This window comes from Myotis yumanensis, unplaced genomic scaffold (genome assembly GCF_028538775.1).
Source record: "Myotis yumanensis isolate MYYU_CA2020_CCGP unplaced genomic scaffold, mMyoYum1.0.hap1 SCAF_3, whole genome shotgun sequence".
Classification (NCBI taxonomy): Eukaryota; Metazoa; Chordata; class Mammalia; order Chiroptera; family Vespertilionidae; genus Myotis; species Myotis yumanensis.
The window spans coordinates 148,356,064-148,379,079 of NW_027223754.1; the positions used below are offsets into that span (position 1 = coordinate 148,356,064).

The window sequence follows — 23,016 nt, forward strand, 5'->3', positions numbered from 1 at the left end:
ATATATTTTTAAAAGAATGCGGTATATTTTTATGTTTTGACATGGGAAATGTCCAGATTGTGAAGGGAAAAAAGTTCACATGCAAACTTTTTTCTATGCATTTACCTAGATGCACTTGAGTATAGTTTCACTGTATCTGTGTCACTCAACTTACCTTTTTTTCTCTCTGTGTGTGGGGGGTTGGTACATGTAGGCATACCTCACTATTTTTAACTACTTCATACTATTTTCGATCTGATTTTATCATAGCTTATTTAATCATTTCCATAGTGATGCGTATTTAGGGCGTTTACAACTTTCAAGTATTCCAGCAATGCTGTGATCAATACCCTTGAACAAGCACATGAGCTCAGTCATTCCCTGAGGTAGGCATTGCTACGTCAAAAGGTACGTGCATTTTTGTTCTTGGTAGATACCGACAAATTGCTCTTCGATGAGATATTATTTCACTCCCAGTGCCACATGAGTATGCACATTTCCCCACATCCTAATTTCCAATCCAAGGGTGAAAATCAAAATCTCCATTTGAAATTGTATTTTCATTTTTAAAAATCAAAATGGGCATGTTTTTACTCTATTTCACATTCTATAAATATTGAGGTTGTGCTGTAGATGCTGGAGAGACATCAGTGAGCACACACAGATCCCTGCCCTTGTGGAACCTACTTGCAAAGCCTATTGGTCATTTATACTTCCTTGTGCCCCTAGCCCATTTTTCTAATTTGTAGGCTTTCTTAGACATTATTATATATGTGGCAAATATTTTCACCCATCCTGTGGCTTGTCTTTTAAACTTTCTTTTCAATGTCTTTTGCGTTACTGAACTTTTAAACTTTTATGAGGTCATATTCATCAACCTTTTTATTTATGCTTTTAAGTTTTATGTCTCATTTTAAAAGGCCTTTTTTTTTACCCCAAGGTCATAAATATAGCCTGTACTTTTTTTTCAATATTTTTATAGTTTTCGTATTTATATTTAGCACCTGAATCCATCTGGAATCTATTTTTGTGAGTTGAGTGGTGTATGGATAGATTTCATATCCTACAGTATATATTTTTTGAATGTTCACATTTTTAAAAAGCACGTATGATTTCTGTAAGCAGAAGGAGCTGTGAAGATTTTGAAAAGACACTTAGAGAGTGACTGTCCAGGGGCACAAAGGTGAAGTGATGGGGAAAGTAGGCTGTGTGCCTGTGGAATAGATTTGGGTCATAAGGGATCTAGATAGGGACAGGGGCAGAAAGATGAGCCCATGCCCGGCCTTGTGTCCTGGTTGTCACAGCGGCTCAGGAAATAATGAAACATCTCAAATATATAAAATGTCATAGCTTCAGAAAACAAGATAAAATGAACCAGAGATTGGATGCTGCAGTATTTCCAGTTGTAACAGAATTGTGAATCCACCATCTGGGACAAAATCGAGTTTGGAATAACAGCCTATTTAAAAATAACCCAACCCTGGATTAATGATTGACTTGATTCCCATTGGTTCTGGCTACCAGAGGTTAATAAAAGTACATTCCTAAAGTGTGTAGGCATGTTCATTAACACCTTTTAGATTTAAGAAAGAGAATGTTGTGTGACAGAAATATGGGTGACAAATGAGCAAACCTTCAGAAGATATAATTCTTTAAAGGGGAACTGGTCTGGGCTAATCCACTCAATCATCTCAGTACCTTTCTTCCTTTGGCACGAAACCCATAGGACCCTGTAGTCACTGGTGTCCATGTGACACCAGTGAGTTTAGAAATGCCAATTCATCTATCAGACACGCTTGCCTGCTTGCTACGTGCCAGACCCTGTTCTACGTGTTTTTCGAATGTTAGCTCATTTACTCCCTATAACAACCCCAAGAGGTACAAACGTAGCCTTATTTTGTGTGTGTGTGGGGGGGGGGGTGCATTTTTTCAAACTTTATTGAGATATAAATTATAGCCTTATTTTACTTACGTGGAAACTGAGGCTCCAAAGAGGTCAGTAGGGTGCCCAGGGCCACATAAGATGCAGCAGAATTACAGTTTGGAACTAGATAGTCTGGCTCCAAGTAAGCATAACCACTGTGTTAATTTAATGCCTCCAATGGGCTGGTTTGGCAGTTGCAATGAGCAGAACAGAATTCTACTCTGATGAGCCCTCCTGAGGCAGAGCTGAAAAGCCCGTGTCAGGAAAGGGTATGTGTTCCGCCTCTATGGTTATCAGACCACCTGGAAGGAGCCTGTGTGAAGTTGGAAGACAGCTGCTGCCATGGCCCATGTGACTTCAGTCACAGTGTGAGTTCCATAGTTCCTGGCGGAGCTTGACCTTGTGGCAAAAGGGGAGGAGAGTGCCTTCTGATATGAGTGGTGGCACATCCATGCAGGGACGGCTCCTTGCACTTCATTCTGGAAGGCAGTGGCTCTCAATTTGCTTTGCATCACACAATGGAATACTATACAGCCCTGAGAATGAGTGATTTGCATTTACACAACAGCATGAATGAATCCACAACAGGGAGTCGTGCCTGTAAGTAGGATAAAGGTACTTCTAGGGTGCTGGCTGCACAACTGTATGTCCACTTTATAAAATCCACAGTGAGCTGTATAATGTACCCTCTTCTATATGTACACTAGAGGCCCGGTGCACAAAATTTGTGTGTGTGTGTGTGTGGGGGGGGGGGGGGGGCGGTGGTCCCCTCAGCCCAGCCTGTACCTTCTCCAATCTGGGAAATGTTGATTTTGAGGTCATGGCATCCAAGAAAAGATGATCACTGTGGGATCAGGCCTAAACTGGTAGTCGGACATCCCTCTCACAATCCAGGACCACTGGCTCCTAACTGCTCACCTGCCCACCTGCCTGATCACCCCTAACCGCCCTCACCTGCTGGACTGATCGCCCCTAACTGCCCTCTCCTGCTGGCCTGATCTCCCCTAACTGCCCTCTCCTGCTGGCCTGATCGCCACTAACTGCCCTCTCCTGCTGGCCTGATCTCCCCTAACTGCCCTCTCCTGCTGGCCTGATCGCCACTAACTGCCTCTGCCTTGGCCCCCGCCACCATGGCTTTGTCCAGAAGGAGCACTGGATGACCTGGTCTAATTAGCATATTACCCTTTTATTAGTATAGATTATTTTACTAAAGAGTTTTTAAAAATAGTATATTCTGTAGTTAGCTGAGGTGTTGTAAAACACTCAAGCTCCTGAACTCACATCCAGAGAGTCCCATTCTGGGTGGAGCCCAAGAGTCTGCAGTTGTGATAAATGCCTCAGGTAATTCTGCGGCAGGTAGTGCAGAGATATGCCTGTAAGAAACACGGTGATGCTACTGACCTTGTCTGCTGTTGGTCAGCTTAACTCTGGCCGGCAGCAGGACTGCATAAGCCGAGCAAAAGATTGTTTGAGAATGACTGAATCCACACTATAAGATACAGCTTACATGAAACATCCACAACAATTCAGAAACACTAAAATGCCTGCAACAAGATTTCTCTGAATCCCTCTGATGCTTATATGAGAGCTGTTTAAAAATCTTCCTGCATTTTTTAAATATATTTTATTGATTTTTTTACAGAGAGGAAGGGAGAAGGATCGAGAGTTAGAAACATCGATGAGAGAGAAACATTGATCAGCTGCCTCCTGCACACCCCCTACTGGGGATGTGCCCGCAACCCAAGTACATGCCCTTGACCGGAATCGAACCTGGGACCCTTCAGTCCACAGGCCGACACTCTATCCACTGAGCCAAACCAGCTTCGGTGAGGAACTTTCCTGCATTTTAATGGTGTGGCTCTAGCCTACCAAAGTTTATCTCCATTAGATAGAAGTCATCCTTGTGTGACTAAATCACCATCCACACCCTCCACGGTTTCTTCTTCCCCTTCCACCCAAATGCAAAAGCCGTGGCTAAACTGATTCTCCCAGCTTTTCCCCGCTGGGCCTTCGTCATACCATTTTATGCCAACTTACATGTGTGGCTTGAACCGTACCTTATTATTGGCCTGTAAGAGCACATCTAATTCTGAGTGATGGTTGGGCATGTCTCAAGGTATTGCCCTATTAGTAATTCTTTGAGTATTGCCGATGTGTTGAGCAATGAGAAAACCCTGGAAAATCTTGTTGCCCGTCTTCTCTTAAGAATCTGCCTCATCCTTTCAGTCCAATCATTTGATTGAGTGTACGTGAATAAGGTCCCTGTCTACCAATTTCTTAAACTCAATTGAGGTAAACAGAGGCGCACTGTCAGAAAGGATAATGTCTGGCCTACACGTGCTGCAAATGATGGGTGCAGAGCTGTGACTGTGAGATGAACCAAGGCTACCTCCACCCATTGTGAGAAAGTGTCTAATAGAGTCAAAAAGCACAGCTGGAGTGGCTGCTAATGTTTATGTGGACTTTTCAGTCAGGTTCCTGTGTCACAGCCCTTGGAAACGTAGGTGCCTTTTAAGTGGCCTGACTTGCATCATACATTTATGTGCATGAAATCAATTCTAGGCATCTGGCCCACTCTTTCTTGGGAATAGTTTGCCAGTGAGCAATGTGCTATGTGACCAAGCTGTCTCATATCCTTTGTGAAATTGGCAGGGCATGAATCATTCATTAAATATATACAAACTAGCAAAGATCAAGATAAGATGTGCTTTAATGGGTGAGTAAGCTCAGGTGGCTTATTAACAACTGCATTTCCTCATGCTTCTTCTGAAATGGACCTAGCTCAACCCATATTTTCAGCGAGGAGCTGATACGAGATGAAGCTAATTATAGTATTGGATGAAGCTAAAGAGTTGGGCTTGGGAGATGTTTTGACCTTACGATGTTCATTGGCGGTGGCCCGGGTAACCTTGGGTCTGCTCTGACAGGCAGTTCAGAGCCTAAGCATTCAGTGTTGCTCCTAGAGACAGATTGAGCAAAAGGCAAGTTGGGGGTCATTGTTGAAGCTAAGATCTTCAGTGCAGGAAAGACTTACGATCAATGAATTGTAAATACACAGCCAGAGAAACTGTTGGGAAACTTAGTATCTTCCAAAATAAATGCTGGTTTCTTTGTCTTTGTGTGCACAGGCCTACTTTGCAGATAACATCGGCTTTGAGTGATGGCCAGTTAGTGTCTCAGAGCTCTTATAGACACAAAAGTAAGCCCATGGCATTCCAGAAAGCATCTTCTCATTGATGAATCTAGTGACACTGTTGAAGAAGTGACTTAGTAATAGTTGTTTTTGTCTGGTGGGGAGATGGACCTGGGAGACGAAGCTCTTGCTTTGTTTTGGGACTTAGAGATATCTCATGAATTTGGGAGTTAGATGCCTCAAGTTTTTGTTCTCAGAAAGACAAATACCTATTGCACCAAGGTGATTACAGAGGAAGTTATGTTTAACATTGGAGCAATGTGGAACAAACATTAATCTTAGAGTTAAATAAACAGAAAACCAGTTCAAAGCTACTGGTTTGAACTCAGTGTTCTCATCTGTAAAGTGAGGATAATAACATCTGCTTTACCTATCTCATAGGGTTTCTCTTGAAGATAAATAAGATGAAGTATATGAAAATACTTTGGAAATTATGTTAAATATCAGCATTTTAGGCAGATATGATTTCCTGAAATCTTTGAGGTTTTCCTCAGATTCCATGATTATGACATCATTTAAATATGCCACCCCCTTCATAATGCTAATAATAAAATTCTCAGTGAAATGCTGGCAATGTCCCAAATCATGAAAATTCCTCCTAAAGCAGCTCATCTTCTAATGCTCCTCTGAGTGACCATTGTCAATGGGTCTGCTGAAAGCATCGTTACCAATTGTTTCGTAAGCTTGAGAAATCTGTTGATAATTTTTAAAAGGTAAGGTGTTGTGATGAAATGAATGTGTAGGCACTGGTTCTTTTTTAAAAAATATTTTTTTTTATTGATTTCAGAGAGGAAGGGAGAGGGAGAGAGAGATAGAAACATCAATGATGAGAGAGAATCATTGATCGATTGCCTCCATGCCCACACTGAAATCGAGCTGGCAACCTGGTCATGTGCCCTGACTGGGAATGGAACCATGACCTCCTGGTTCATAGGTCGACACTCAACCACTAGGCCACAATGGCTGGGCCTTTTTTTAAAAAGTCAATATATTTGTATTGACTTGGCAATAGTAAATACAGTGGGGCCTTGACTTACGAGTGTCCTGACTAACGAGTTTTTTGAGATACCACCTGTCTCTGGGCTGATTTTTTGTATTGAGTTGATAGAGTAATTTGAGTTAACGAGCTCGGTCTCGGAACGAATTAAACTCGTAAGTCAAGGCCCCACTGTACAGCAAATTTAACAAGCTACTTTGTTATAGAAATTTGTTAATTGGTTTAAATGATCTAGGACTGTAGTGTTAAAGTCTGCTCATATTCTTGGCTTTATTAAAAATGAACAACAGGCCCAGCCAGCCTGGCTCAGTGGCTGAGCGTCGACCCAGGAACCAGCAGGCCATGGTTCGATTCCCAGTCAGGGCACATGCTCAGGTTGCCAGCATGATCCCCAGTGTGGGGCATGAAGGAGGCAGCCGATCAATGATTCTCTCTCATCATTGATGTTTCTATCTCCTTCTCCCTCTCCCTTCCTCTCTGAAATCAATAAAAATAAGTTTGATTATTTTGAACAACAACAAAAATGAGTAACAGAAAGGAAGTAAATCTCATTTTTAACACTCATTTGAAGGAGGTTGAGTAACTATCATATAGCTTCTTAAGTTTGTTGACAACAAATGTAGGCTATGACTTTGTTAAGGGATAAATTGAAAGAATCCTGGAAAGTCACAAATATGTGGCCCTTCATTGATGTCCTCTGGATAAAGCAGGGCTTCTCCTGAGTCTGCATACACAGGCTGGGTGATAGTCAGGCCCTACTTTCTCACACTCTCCTCCTCAGTAGCCACTGATGCTGCCTCGCCTCCCTCCCTCTCCTGTAATAGTCTTGCTGATCTGTTCTAACCAACGCCCAAGGGGGAGTGGTGATAGAATTGAGGCAGAGAGAACAATTTCAAGCATCTACATTTCTCTTTCTGAGACCCAAAGTCCAATCTTAAGGAAGAGATGAAAGTCATGATTAAATTGCCCAATCTCCGGCTTTACTGATTCCTTATTCATATCCTATGTTAATCGCTTGGACTTGGTTAGATTAATGAGTTGGTGACCAGAAGGCTCAATGATCACATAAATCATATAATCTAAAAATATTTTTATAGTGTTTTTTTTTCTGATTGCATAAAAATAAGAAATGTCTGTTCTTTAGTCAACATTCACATTTGCATCAAGATGATTTTTCTTTCTGAATCTGTAGGGAGATTAATCAGCTAAGGTGCCTTCATTTTGGATAATTTACATAGTAATGTCTACCCCTTCTCTAGTACAGTTCTGTGTTTTCCAAGGGAAGAGGCAGCCTGTGAATTTCTCACCTGGGGCTTCATTCCCTACGCATGACTTCTCGTTTCCGGTGATCAGCTCTGACTTCTCTTGATCCTGCATTTCACCTTTACAAGCTACGGAAGCCAGAAGCCAGATCAAACCATAATTTTTTTACCTTTACCTTTTTTAAACTTCCCTCTCCTCCCGTCAGCTTTTTATTTAAAAAATTTTCAAACCTATAGAAAATTTGTAAAAATAGTAAAATAAATAGTCTTCATGTAGATCCTCCAGGTCACATTTACTTTCTCTCTCTCATAAGCTCCATCTACAGATTTTGCTAAACTATTAGAAATGGTAAATGGCATGCTTATTTACTAAATCCTTCAGCATGCACCATCTAAAAATGACTTTTCTCTACCTAACCACAACACACCATTATTAAATTAAGAAAAACAATGATCATTCAATAAACCATTTTAAAGTTCTCCAGTGTTTCCAAGAATGCCTTTTATAACTTTTTTCCCCTCTTAGAATCCAAACAAGGATTGGAAACACATTGCATAGAGTGTCACATCTCTTTAGTCTTATAACCTGGGATAGTTGCCCTGCCTTTTGTTGCCATTGACCGGCTCGTATTGAGCCAGTTTTATGTCATTGACTGATTCCTAATGAACCAATTCCTCATTGCCAAGTTCCCAGGCTGTCCTCTCACAGTAACGAGGTGAAATCTCTCCTCCACGGCAGGGCCAGACTGGAAATCTTACATGGGTGAGCCTGGAGATAGTTAAAAATCTATGCAATGGCTTCAATCACTTTGGCAACAGACCCTGTAGGGAAATGTTGTGAAAGACGTGTTTATGGTTAATGTTTCAGCACAATTTGCCAAGGAGACCTGCTCCCGGGCCCAGCACTGTCCTCGGGCATTCTGTCCTGGGAATTCTCTGTGAGGGATTCTCCTGCTGTCAGGGATTCAGTCCTTGGGCTTAAAAAATAAACCCACCTGGATGTTTGTGTGCTAACACAAAGGACATGCTCTCAAGGTAGCCCCTTCTGCTTCCTGAATCCACGCTTCACTTTTTAAAAATCTTCCATGTGTCTGGTCTATCTGAACTGATCTGCAGACCCTCTGGAACATGCCTCTCTGCTGACTGTTGACATGTGACCTCTATCTATATTTTATGGACACAGTTTATATTTGAATTTTTAAAAAATTGCTCTAATACTGTGTCATCTGCTAGGGCCTATAGTTTTTCATCAGCCAATTCGGTGCTCTCAAGCCTCCAAACAAATGTGAGCTTACCATGTTTCTGGCACTCTTTGTAAAAAGTGTGAGGATTAAATGAGATCGAAACCCCATCATGCACAAGTGAAATTAATCCCATAACACAGATGAGAAAACTGATTCACTCAGAGAGATTTAACAACTTGCCTACTACCACATGGCTAGGGGTTTAAACTGGATTCTAGAACCTGCATACTTCAACTTTTTATGAGATGCCACTAAACAGGCACTGCATATCTTTTAAAAAATTTTTTTAAAATATATTTTATTGATTTTTTACAGAGAGGAAGGGAGAGGGATAGAGAGTTGGAAACATCCATGAGAGAGAAACAACTATCAGCTAGCTGCCTCCTGCACACCCCCTACTGGGGATGTGCCCGCAACCAAGGTACATGCCCTTGACCGGAATCAAACCTGGGACTCTTCAGTTCACAAGCCGACACTCTAGCCACTGAGCCAAACTGGTCAGGGCTCTTTTGAAAAATTTTAGATGCTGTTTTGAGATAGTGTGCTGCTGAAATACTGGTTTTGATGTCATTACTAAACTATTGAGCCATTGGTGGATTTAAACCTCAGAGCAATGGTACTAGTGAGAAGTCCACCGTTGTTGAGTTGAGCTCTTGAAGGAACCTCATGTTGGCAATGCCAGGGCTTCTCCTGCTGTCAGGGGCTCAGCACCCTAGTCTGGACCCTGGCTTGCTTCACTTTCAAATGAAAGCCTTTTAGGGCACAGACACAGGGAGTAGGATAATGGAGAGAAAAAGTTTTATTCTCCAAAGCAGTCTATGAGGACACTAGAAATTACCTTTTTTTTTTTTTTTTGCCACTAAAAAATGAGCCCTATGGTAGCAAAATATAGGCAATAAGGATAAGCACCTCCAACAAACTGCCTTTTCTTTGGGTCAAATGGCTATGAATTGACCTCGTCATAAACTATAGCCATGTGACACCTGCAGGAACTCACAAGAGATAAAACACCAAGTGGGGAGAAAGACCCAAAACATCAACACTGATCCAGAATGGCCCTGACCGACCATAAAAGAGAACCTTTAAGTGGACAATCAGTGTATAGGGTAATTGTCATATCTTTTAAAATAACATTTAAAAAAATCTCTTTAAGTACTTGTTGTACTTTGGGATAAGATGATGTGATTACATTTGCCTTCTCTCCCCAGGGACGGAAAACAGAAGTTCTCAGCTTTTTATAGCAGGCGGCCTCTAGGGGTTTTCACTTCGGTGACTTAAAAACAAGTTTCCTGTCTCTATGAAAAAAAAAAAAAAGATGAGAAGGGAACATGGGGAAATTATGATGGTTGGGACATGAGAATTGTGGCTGGTTTTCAGAACTCAATTTTTAAAAATTTCTTATAATGTCCTAATTTATAGCTTACAAATTAAAAATTTTAGAGGGAGGGGAACAGATTCATCAGCCTCTGACCTGGGAATAGAGTGGGAGGAAGAGAGAGGGTGGAGCTGGCAGAGGAGGAAGGCAGAGGAATTTTCTAGAGTCCCGTTTTGGTTGATGGTTGGTGATTAATGAGACAAGCCACTTCTCCGGGAGTCTTGACTGTCTTAAAATCAAAAAAGAAGAAAAGAAAATGTATTCCAGCTCAATGCATCTTCAAATTTTTCCTTTCTTTTTTTCAATTGAAAAAGAATCCCTGGTTTAGAAGTGGAGATTCCCTAAGCCTCTCTACTCACTTGTTCAGGAAGAAATAAAGCAGAATCTGACATCTGCATTTCTCGGGGATTGAAAAACATTAGTGCCCCAGGGCAAATGTGTAAGCAAATGAAATTTCATCTCCCCCTGAAGTCGGAAGAGTCTAACCCAAAGCCATATCGTTGGTTTAGATCTCGGCACTCTCTCACACGGAAACGCTCCAAGAAGGTGCCTTGCTCTGGGATTGACCTGTGTTCTTTTCAGAGACCACCTCAGTGTGGCTGTAGACTTTTTCATCAATACTGGCAAATAATCTAATCTAATTACTTAGATTAGAGGTGACCCCGCATCCAACTGGACTTCCTCGGTTGTTTATTATTTCATCCCGTCATTCCATCATTTAGCAATATTGGTCAATCAACTATGTATGTGGCAGGCTACTCTCAGTGCTGCCAGCACAGACATGCACAATCCCTGGCTGCAGGGAAGCCTGTGGCTTCCGGAAGTGTTAGGAGCAGGGTTGCAGAAGTGGCATCAGGGTTCAGAAGGGAGAGTAACAGGCTGTAAGAGATGGACCCAGGGAGGAGGAGGGTCAGAAAGGTGTTGGATGGAGGGGGCTTTTGGTTGAGCCTTGAAAAGGCAAGTGGACGTTGGCCCCTTTGATTGGGTGGACAACGGACTATTCATGCAGAAGAAAGAGAATGCATTAAAGGTAAGGCCGATGGTTGGCTCTTTCTGGAAATACACATAATTAAGAATGGCAGGCCGAGTCCCCTCTCCCCCAGAGGGACAAAAGGATCCCGGGGGCCCTGTCGGCCAGCAGCCTCTTGGAGCAGAGACCAAAAGGTCAAGGAAACAAAGGACAAATGGATCTGTACCCAAAAGGATGGATGAGATGGTGATGATTTGGAACCTTGCTTGAGCCCACAGGCCACGCCCCAATCATGCGTATACTGCCGTGTCAGATTGGCACTTCCCTAGTCACTACGCCTGCATCTGCATATCCAAACGGGGGAAAAAATGATCGTCAAGAGAATTAGGACTTTTTTCTTAATTTCATTGACTTCAGAAATAATTGTAGACTTGCAGTGTATTGGAATTTCACAAAAGACATAGGACTTAACTGGAAAATGGGGAAAAAAGAAAAAGAAATCCCTCTAGGTAGCTTAGGTGAAAAAAAATGTCCCTTCTGTTTTGCCGTTGGTTATGATTTCAGAGCATAATGCTTTGGGTTTTTGTTTGTTTGGTTTTTTTTACTATTATTTTTCGGATTTTAAAATCTGTATACGTACATACAGTTTTCTCTTGTTTTTAAACCCTTTCCTCCCCCATTGTGACATTTGCACTTGGAGAACACCCCAGAAAGTGGGAATTCCGTTTTTCCCTTCCAAACTGGAAGAACATTCTTACAAAGAATTTTTGTCTTGGAGAATTTAACAGTGTTCCCCAAGGCTGGGTCTTCAAGCGTGGTTCATTTTCTCTGACACTTGTTACTCACAGTAAAGTACGAGGAGTCCTCAGAAACGATCTGTTCCTGTACATTACACTGCTTGAGTCAGGATTAGTTTTGTTCCACAGCTAAGAACAGTGGTAAATTGTTGACAGAAATGCATTTGGGAGAGAAAAATCTTGTAAAGCGCAGTGAATGTTTCTTCAATTTCTTGTTCAGCCAACGAGGAAAAGACATTGCCTTTATTTTACCATTAGTCACTTCTCAATCAATGTAAGATCCTGTTGAGCATTAAAAATAAGAGAGAGCGCGAGGCTAGAGCCTGGTGTGTGGGGAGGACGGCGCTGAGGGGCCTGTGTGCCCCGGGAGGGGCTTTGCTCCAGCTCCATGCCCTGGAGCCGCCGCGGGATAAGCCGTGGAGCCCAAGGGCCGTTCACATTTGATTAACCCCCAATAATGGAGTCTTTACTACCAAACATTGTGCTGCTTTTGGACTTTATATTTTTCAAACGATGAAAGTGATGTCAGAAATACAAAATTGGTGTTTTTCTTGGCAATAAATGAGTGAGGGATTTACATTTGTTTCAGCCGACTAGAACTGGCTTGGGATAGGTAGTCAGTACCTATTGTTGAATGAGTGTGTGAGAAAACCAAGAGTTAAGCTTTTGTGTAGGATGGTTGCTTACACAATGGAAATGTATCTGATTTTTTTGAAAATTCACACCCAGATTTACCAATGAGTCTATTCACCTTGGGAAGCTGCGTTCAACCCCTCAAGGCTTCGGTGCAGGCGACAGTGTAAGTGCCACGCTCAGCTTTGTCTCGGACCTGTGGTCAGCCCGTCTTTGCTGTCCAGTTCCTGATTCCTGAGGTCAGGCACTGTGTTCCAGCACGTTCCTGGACTACCCTTGCCTGCCACCGTGTCTCAGAGCATCCTTAGAGGGCCTCCCTGCCCACCTCGCTCGAGATCGCCCCCTTTCCTTAACCATGGGGCAAGTGTTTAGGAGCTTTGGGTATCTTTTTTTATTTTCTCTTCATGCCCAACTTTGCACTCCTAGAATTGAAAGCATTACCTCAGCTCTGGAGTCATATCTGTCCACATACAAATACTATTTGATGGTGCATGTAGATATAATGAGATTATCCAGGGAAAAAATTCCAAGAGATAGGCTTTGCCAGTGAGGCCTTACTTACTATGTGGTATTTTTTCTTAATATAGTGTTTCCGTACCTTTAATAGTAATATATTGACTGTCCATGATCAGTCGACAAGTACAATGGATGTGCACGACACCTTACGGTGCTATAAGAACAAATCTGTACAACATGTTTGGCAGGTGATCATTTGGAATAGAGTCGCCCTGGGCAAAAAAAAAAAAAACTGCCCAGCCCCATGCTGCTTCCAGGCAGAGCAGAGCAGATCACTGGCTTTTATAACAGTAGCAGCAGGACTCCTGGGACCCCCGATTCCCTTCCAAACCCCTTCTTGACAAGTTCCTGTGTTCATGAACAAGGTCGGGAATTCCAGGCCCAGTGCATAGGAAACGACAGTGAAGCTTCATGGGATTACATGGCTGACTTGGGGGCTGTGTTTGCGGGGGGAGCATTGCATCTGTGTAAGTGTGGGTTCTCCGCTTTGCAAGTATGGAAACGGGCTGGGAGTTCACATGGGCTGGCCAGAACCCTTCGATTCCGTGCAGAAGCCACAGTGAGCCCTGGGCAGTTTGCCACAAAGCAGACATTTGCATGAATTTCGGGTTGCAGAAACAGGATATATAGGCTGCATATGGGTTTTGTCTATGTCTTTTCTTCTGTTGCTGCTTCATTCACTCTACTTTTTTAGCCTCTTTGTTGACCAGAGGCCAAACATATGGCGGGGAAAACACCTAGCAGCCATATCCCGTGAGGCGCAGCCACTCCAGACTCCACGACTGTGGGGCTTGCTGTGTCCTTACATAGAGGGCAACTTGGGGGACACGCCGATATACAAGCTTGCAAACCCCTTTTGGGTTTGCACACCAACGGGAGCAAACAATAGCTTTAACTTCTCAAAGACTCCTCAAGGGTCTTCTCAGCCTTCTCCTTCCTGGTCTTCGGTTGAGGGGAAAGAGAAATATCTCAGCACCAGAAGTGGTACAGAGCAAGCTTGGGTCAGGTTTCCTTAATTTTGTCTTTGATATTTTCCATCCCTCAGGTGAGTAGAGCATGCAGCTGAGGGGTTAAGAACTGAGCAGATTCTGTGGGTAGGTTACCCAACTTCATGCCTGGTTACAGTGGTTCTTACTAGTGGGAATGCGAGTCTCCTGGATTCTGATTAAAACGCAGGCTGCTGGTCCTTACCGCCCCCACCCCCACCCCCCCGCCGCCCCAGTGTCTGATTCGGTGCCTGAGGGGTGGAGCTCAAGAATGTACATTTCTGACGAGGTGCCAGGTGGTGCGGATGGACCACACTTGGAGAACCACTGCCTTAGGTCACTTAAGACTGTGTCCGCCCGTGTGAAAGGTAATGCCAGTACCTCCTGCTCATGGCTATCATTGTCAAGTGGATGTAGGTGAAATGCGTTGAGCTGTGAATACTGCTCTGCAAGCATAGCCATTCTGGAAACTTTTGCTGGTGCTTTTTGTCCTTGTTTTGTGTGTCAGTGTTTGGTGTGGGTTTTTTTTGTAATGAGCCATTAGCAGGTGTGAACTTTGGAAGCTGAGTTTATAACCTGACATAAGTAATGTGCTATTTTCAATTCTTTCTTCTTTCTTTCTTTTTTTTTGTAGCATAATTTATACAGTTATTTAAATACATCATTTAAAAAAAATTCTTGTAAGGGACTCATCCATTATTTAATTTAAGGCTTAATATGCTATGGCGCTATTTCCTTCCCTCGTATTTTTAAAACAGTCTGTTTCAGGTGGTTGTCATATAATTTTGTGTTCTGATTTCTTTCGCATGATAAAATGTTTTTATGTTATAAATTCTGTGCATAATCTCAGTGGACTTGCTGACATTTATATAAAATCATTTCTTATTGGACACGTACCAACAGAGCATTGGTTGAGTAAATGGTAGTGCATTTATGTATAAGACATTAAGCAGCTATTTAAAAAGATATAGAAGTATATTTGTTAACATAGAGACATTTTCATGATTATATGTAAAATGAGATGATTTTACCAAAAGATCAACTGCCTCCCAGATCTATTAGGTCATTTACCACCCCAATCTCAGCAGCTTTCAAACTTTAATGGGCCTCAGAATCACCAAGGAAGCCTAGTAAATGCAGGTTTCAGGCTTCCTGCCTTGAGTTTGATGTAGGAGACGGGACTCAGGGGCTGGCATTTTTACAAGGACCCAGGCGATTCTTTTTTTTTTTTTTTTTTTTTAAGGACCCAGGTGATTCTGATGTGGGAGTGACACTCCTCCCATTTCTACCTGTGGGAGCTAAACTTAATTTTCCGAGCTTCTCCTGCTTTCTTCTCAACACCTAGAGAACTTTGTGGCATTTCTTGCCTGCTTTCTTGTGTCATGTGGATCTTGATGAAGCCTTCTGAATGCTAAGACTTCCCAGTCCTCCAAGCAGGCCCCGTCGGGCTCCCCTGTTAGAGCCCTGGGGTTTGTGTCAAGCCCCACATGAGTCCCTGAATACAGATATTGAAATATTTGGAATCCAGTGTTGTTTACTTTGTAACGAGGCGAAAGAGTCCCAGCGTTTCAGAACTCTTAAGCACACCTGCTACTAGCAATAATCACCTTTCCAACCTTGATAGAGAGAAAAAAAAATCTTGTTTAAATGACCTTGGCAGTCAGGCTGTGAAAAGTAAATAGTTTGTCCTTTGCATATTAATTCTGGTCTAAGCCAGACATCCGGTGTTCATTGAGAGGGTGGTCAAAACCCTTCACGAGGCTTGTCGTTCCTAAAGCTTTGTGGGAGTACTGGTATCTTCCGGATTTATTGCCTGGTTTCTTTCTTAGACTTTGTGCCCTTGAGGTTTATTCAAGGTGAGTGTCACATCTTGTAGTTCACTTAGGGGCCATCTGTGCTAAAAGTGAGTTTCCCATTAAAGTATTTCGTAGGTTTTATAGGTTTGGTTTCTCTCCTTCCTTAAACCAAATCGTATTGGCTATCCATATCAGGTCAGGTTCTGTGTCTGACACTCTCCTTTGTGTAAGCAGGCCAGCTGTCACAGATGTAGTGTGATCAGTATAACAATTGGTAAATATTTTGTTGAGATTATTTTGAAATTTTCCCTTACCTATGAGGGGACTAGACCACATTTTGTACAAACCTGTGATTATCCTAGCCTTAAAAGCACAAATTGCCACCTAAAAGCATTCCCCAGGAGGAAACCTGAAGAGCCAGGTTTGATAGCTCGCTTCTCAGAAAAAGTTCTTTCTTGCTTCACGTGCAAATGTTAACTTTGTACAATTAACTCCAGATGACCTGCAAATTGGCATCATGGCCAAATAGGAGGTACTGGTTAATGAAATAATTCTGGCGGATTGTACTTGTCCATATGGCAAACTCAGAACCCTGTTCAGACATCAGATCTAAAACCCTACACCTGTAGAGTTTTACATGCTCCCCTTCCTTGGAAAAAGTTAATCATTTCTTTTATTCTACATCCACAACAATACCTTTCACACGGTTCTGTGATCAACTATCACAGTCTAGTGTAGTTATATGTTTGCATGTTGCTCTTGTCCACCAGGTCAGAAACTCACTGGGCATAGAGTGTGACCTACTTATCTGTACGAGCTAATCACCTGGATAAATGCCTGGGTAGAGCAGAATTCAATAAGTGCATGTATGAATGAGTAATCTGCAATGAACAAGTGGCATCAATCAGATAAACTGCATTTTGGGGTTGTTTTCTGAGAATTCCTGCCGTTACCAGATTTAAAGCTATCACCTTGTCATGACAAATTTCTCTAAAATATTGTTATAGTAAGGATAAATGGTGAAGCCCTAGCTCATCTGGCTCAGTGGATGGAGTGTCAGACTGCGGACTGAAGGGTCCCAGGTTCGATTCCGGTCAAGGGCATGTATCTCAATTGTAGGCTCCAGTGCTGGCCCTGGTCAGGGCACGTGCAGGAGGCAACCAATTGATTGATGTGTCTCTCTCACATCGATGTTTCTTTCTCTCTCTCTCTCTCTCTCTCTCTCTCTTTCTCTCTCTCTCTAAAAGTCAGTGGAAGAGTATCTTTGGGTGAGAATTAACAACAAAAAGAATAAATCGCTTCTTCCTGTATTCCTCACGGCAACTGTGTGTTCCCAGCCTGTGGGACCCCTGATTTAAGGAATAGAGCTGAAATTCTGTGGAAACCTGCTCTACATTAGCCCATTAGGTGCTATTAAATTCCTTTCCTGGGCTCTTGAATTCCACAGAAGGCTTAGCTATCACAGATATTTGAAGCATGTGTATATGTGGTAGACATCAAACACACAATCCCCAATCTCTAATCCTAAAATGTAAGCATTGAAAGAGCCAGATGATATAGAATTGAAAGGGACCTCTTCCTTTTCCTGACTAGGAAACCAAGCCTCTTGAGAGGGGCATTTTCGTTAGTGGAAGGAGCGCCAGAATTGTAATCAAATAGGCAGGATTCCGGTCTTGGCTCTCAGGCTCAAATCACTGTCTCCTCCTGGCTGGCTGTGCTATCATAAGCAGTTTACTTCATATTTTTTGAAGATCAGTGTTCTCATTTGTAAAGTTTGGTTGAAGACCCACCTCAGTGAGTTATGACAAGGGATGACCTGAGATGCTCTGGGCCGGGGTATAGACTGGTGTCTGCACAGAGCGAATCCCCAGAGACTGCAGTCTCTGTCCTTCCTGCCCACATCACACCCTCTGTGACACAGTTAGGACCTAGAGGTTCTCCTGGGGGTATTATTAGGGTATGTGTGGTTCCCAGTTTACAAGACGCCTGCACATCAAAGATGAACGTCAAAGATACGCGGACACTCACCGCAAAGGAGCAGTGTCCCACCAGCATTTGAATACAAGAGTCAGTTTCTCACCTTAAGAACAAGCTCCCTTCGGAGTTACATGTTTACTGGCTGTTGATTTTTTTTTTTTAATCTATTTTTCCCTTTCCTTGCCCTGAGAATTATGGCACCTCCCAGTCAACCATCAACTACAATTGAAGTTTGTGTAATTGTGTAAATTAGCAAGATTATATATATATATATATATATATATATATATATATATATATATATGATAAAAGTGTAATATGCAAATCAACCGAACAGCAGGACGACCTTCTGGACCACCATGTTATGACATGCACTGGCACCAGGCCAGCCAAGGCGGGTGCGATGCAATTGGTCAGGGGAGCCCTGCCATCACCCCCACGGTCGCCCTGCAGAGGGAGGCCCAGGCCACCCTCTGCACAGCGATCGATTGTGGAGCCTGGGCCGGGTGGGCAGGGCCTCCCTCTTTGGGGCAATCGATCTGGGGCCCCCACAATCGATCGCCCCACAGAGGGAGGCCCAGGCCAGCCAAGAAATCGCACCCCATGCCTGTCGCCTGCAGAGAGAGGCAACCAGTGGTGGGGAAGGGGGAAAACACCACTAGATGGCAAGCAGTGGCAGCGGCGGGGGTGGGGCCAGCTGCCAGCAGCCAGGGGAAGGAAAGCCCCAATAGGCCCTGATCACCAGCCAGGCCTAGGGACCCTACCTGATGGGTCCCAGATTGCAAGAGGGCACAGACTGGGCTGAGGGACATCCCTCCAACCCACGCCCCCTTGCATGAATTTCGTGCACCGGGCCTCTAGTGCACCAGGGGGCAGACGTTCCAACCAGTGGCTATGACATGCATTCACCACCAGGGGGCAGATGCTCAACGCAGAAGCTGCTGAGCTGCGGTGACTTGGTAACTGTGGTTCTTGGGTGACACACCTGGAACCAGAGAGGAGGGAGGCCAGTTCTGTGGTGCGTCACCTGAGAACCACCCTCTCACAATCCAGGACCCCTCGGGGTATGTTGGAGAGCTGGTTTCGACCCAATCCCTGCAGGCCAGGCCAAGGGACCCCACCGGTGCACGAATCTGTGCACCTGGCCTCTAGTTTTCTATAAAGCACTAGAAACTCAGAGCAAAGCATATAATAAGCATTTTGGAAAAACAAGATCTATGTCACCCAACAAGTCTTCAGTTTTTTTTAGTTTTGGTTGGGGTTTTTTTAAAATATATTTTTATTGATTTCAGAGAGGAAAGGAGAGGGAGAGAGAGATAGAAACATCAATGATGAGAGAATCATTGATCAGCTTTCTCCTGCACCTGCCCCCCCGCCCCCCCCCCCCCCCCCCCCCCCCCACTGGGCATGTGGCCTAACGGGAATCAAACCTGGGACCTTTCAGTCCGCAGGCCGACACTCTATCCACTGAGCCAAACCAGCTAGGGCTAGCCTTCAGTTTTTAAATATCACATTGTAAAATAGTAAGTTAAATATTTGTGCTGAAGTGAAGGGTCTGGGCTGGCAGCACACTGGGGGCCCTTTAAGCACAGCGGTGCTAGTCGTGAACTGGAGCATCATGAAGCTTTAATCAGGGGGAGAAGCAGTGGTTGTTTCCCTTGGTCATTCTCCCAGAGTCCATTTGTCATTTTAAAAGACAACTTATTTTTCGGTCTTTTTTTTTCCTTATAAAGGCAGAAACCTGTGGGTTCTTGTCGTGGGACGCTCACCAAAGGAACACAGAATCGGGATTCCAGAGTTCAAGTACGTGGCGAATATGCACGGAGATGAGGTATGTATGGGGCCTAAGTAGGTGAAATGTCACCACAGAAACTCCTCTGAGGTCTTTTGAGCTCTGCCTAAGTGCCAAGAGGCAGCACAAATTACAGCAAAGAATCTGGAAAGGTCTTCCTGTTGGGCCTTCTGAGAGAATCAAGCAACCAGAACCCAACAACCATCGCAGGCATTTGGTTGTTTACCCAGTGTCCTGCAAGGGTAGCTTGAGCTTCCATTGTATTGGGGCTGGAAGACCAACCGTGCCTGTACTCAACTGCCAGCCAAGTCCCTGAGCACCTTCCTGGGTTGATCCCTGCACCCCACTCCCCACATCAGCAACAAGGTAACCCAGCAAAGGAGCTACATTCTGCTTCACTTCCAAGCAATCGCTTGGAAGATCCCAAATCGCTATCCAAACTCATAATATCTGGGTTTTTAATGCTTTTGTCATTTGCTCTTCATCTAATACTCAATGTTTTCCATGCTCAAGTTTAGACAAAGTTAGGGTTCTCTATTAGCCACCATTCTACAAACATTCTAAAATTCCATTAATGCCTTGTCTCTTTTCCAACTTAGCAGGGATAAACTCTATTTTTATTTTGTTTTCTGTTATTTATTTTATATTTTGCAAAATACCCTTTTACTGCTCCTACCTGCCCTGCCATTCTTGCTAGGCATTTGAAAATGCTCACTGCTATTTCTCACCTTACATCTCAGAGTATTTTAAGAATATGATAGGTGGCCCTAGCTGGTTTGGCTCAGTGGCTAGAGCATCGGCCTGCAGACTGAAAGGTCCCAGGTTCGATTCCGGTCAAGGGCACATGCCCAGGTTACAGGCTCAATCCCCAGTAGGGGGTGTGCAGGAGGCAGCCAAGCAGTGAATCTCTCTCATCATTGATGTTTCTATCTCTCCCTCCCTTTCTGAAATTAATGTAAAATTAATTAATTTTTTTTAAAGAATATGACAACTGTAGTATTTTTTGTTCTCCAGGACTTCCTACAACTAGGCAATCAGATAGAAGGCAAAGATAGTTTATAGTCATCACATTCAGGAAAGTTTACGTAGGAATAATAAGTAACGCCCTGTAAAACACACTTAACTTCAAGGAATGTCAAAGTAAACGCATATCCAGTAAGTACAACCGGCAGGCTTGTTAAAACACTTCTGAAGTTGCAATCGTGTGGGTGGCTTGTCTAATCGAATGCTGAGCTTCCTGTTGTGGCTTAGCCCTCCCCGAACTTGGGCTCTACAGGGACAGGACACACGCACACACGCAGGCAGGCAGGCATGCTGCCCAACCTGTCCTGCCACAGACGGTTCTTCTGGAATCTGCAGCTATGATACAAACGCTTGCCTCCAAGAAAGAGGCTGATCTTTGAACCTGATTTGTAGTTGGGTGGAAGTTCAATCCCTCGGTGACTTTTTGAGCATAATGGGCTGCGCTTTAAAAGACTTGGTATTGCTGGGAGTCTGACCAAAGTTGTTTTTAGTAAAACAACCATTCATTATAGACAGCAGCCCAGAGTTCCTTTGCCTTTGCTATCTGGCCTATTGATCAAGGTCCTGTGCAATCCCTTTCTAATAAGAGACACATGACACTCATTGGCTTCCGTCATTTATTACTGAATTCCTGACATTTCAGAGGTTGCAGCCTGTTGCTCCAAAATTAATTCTCTGAACCCAAACTTCCAAAGGTAAACAGAGTCCTTTCCCTCGCTCACCTCTGACCATGCTTATTCCTTCCATGCACTTTCCCAAATTTCTGGCACCTTGCTCTCCAGGTAGTCAGTGTACCCCTCAGATCAGGGCTCTCTGGTTCACTTTGATCTGAGGACTGAGATCAGACAGGGGAAAGTCCCAGGGTGTTTTGGGGTGAGGACCTGAAGTCCTGTTTCCCCCTGTGTGTTCCTGCTGGGAACAGTGTTTGTGGTTCTCTAGGGGCCATTGAGAACCTTGTTATTCTGACTTTGAGGTCTTGCCTGTTCTGCCCTCCTGGTGCCACTAGGAGCTGGGCGACGTGGAGGCTTAACCCAGGAGCAGACGAGTCACTTGAGGTTGAGGTCTGTCACTTTACTCATCCTTCTTCTTCTCCCAGATCTTTTGGAATGAACATTTCAAAACCCACTATTAAAAAGCACCATAGTTAATCTCTTAGGGCCGTGACTCCTAACCTTCTTAGGATGGAGTCCTCTCTCTTCTGGCACAGACTTTGAATGCTGACCTCAGGGACTGTGCTCTTCCAGGATTTGTGGGCCCCGTGCGGAGAATCCCACAGGGGCACATGTGCATGGAGTAGTGTGGTGGACAGAATTAACCACACTGTATTATAAAATGTTTCCTCTTGCCTGGCTGGTGTGGCTCAGTGGTTGAGTGCCAATCTATGAACCAGGAGATCAATCAGTTCCCTGGAGATCAGGGCACATTCCTGGGTTGTGGGCTCGATCCCCAGTCTGGGGCATGCAGGAGGCAGCCAATCAATGATTCTCTCTCATTGTTGATGTTTCTATCTCTCTCCCTCTCTTCCCTTCCTCTCTGAAATAAATAAATATATTTTTAAAAAGAAAGAATCCTATATAATAAAGCGATTGTATGCAAATTGACCATCACACCCTCACAAGATGGCTGCCTATGACCAGGCCGGCAGGGGGGTTAGTGAGGGATGACCAAACGACTGAACAAGCAGGCTGCATGGGGCAGCCAGGTTGGCAGGGGGGTTAGTGAGGGATGACCAAACGACTGAACAAGCAGGCTGCATGGGGCAACCAGGCTGGCGGGGGGCCAGTTAGAGGCAACCAGGCCACCAGAGGGAGGCAGGTGGGGGCAACCAGGCTGGCAGGGAGGGCAGTTGGAGGTAACCAGGCCAGCGAGGGGGGGTACAGTTGGGGGCAACCAGGCTGGCAGGGAGGGTGATTAGGCTGGCGGGGGGGGGCAGTTAGGGGTGACCAGGCTGGGGGAGGGGTGGGGGGCAGGGGGCATTTAGGAGCAACCAGGCCGGCAGGGAGGGGGCAGTTGGGGGCAACCTGGCCAGCAGCGGGGGGGCAGTTAAGGGTGACCAGGCCGACATGGGGGCAGTTAGGGGTGATCAGCCTGGCACGCAGAGGCAGTGAGGGGCGATCAGGCCAGCAGGGGGGGCAGTTAGGGGTGACCAGGCAGGCAGGCAGGTAAGCAATTAGGAGCCAGCAGTCCAGTATTGTGAGTGGGATGCCTGACTGCCGGTTTAGGCTCAATCAAGTGGGATGTCCAACTGCCGGTTTAGGCCCAATCCCTGTGATTGGGCCTAAACCGGCAGTTGGACATACCCCAGGAGTCCAGATTGGAGAGGGTGCAGGCTGGGCTGCACCTTCCCCCCCCCCCATGTGTGTGTGTTTCCACCCCACCCCCCGCCCCGTGTGTGTGTGTGTGTGTGTGTGTGTGTGTTTCCACCCCCCCCCCCCCCCCGTGTGTGTGTGTGTGTTTCCACACTAAGGCCATGGCTACATGACAGTGGCATCAGCAGCATCAGGAAGACACAATTCTGTTGATTAGATCTGCCATGAATTTTTACTTTACCT

At 44.4% G+C, this 23,016-nt stretch overlaps 1 protein-coding gene across 1 annotated transcript in view; it reads left to right on the forward strand.

Moving 5' to 3' along the window:
• The window catches only part of CPM (carboxypeptidase M), a 73,877-nt gene that overhangs the window by 23,963 nt on the left and 26,898 nt on the right, over window positions 1–23,016 (forward strand). Inside the window, exon 2 of the mRNA XM_070409765.1 lies at window positions 19,383–19,480. Within this exon, the coding sequence (XP_070265866.1) occupies window positions 19,383–19,480 (98 nt within the window). The remainder of the gene's footprint in view (window positions 1–19,382; window positions 19,481–23,016) is intronic.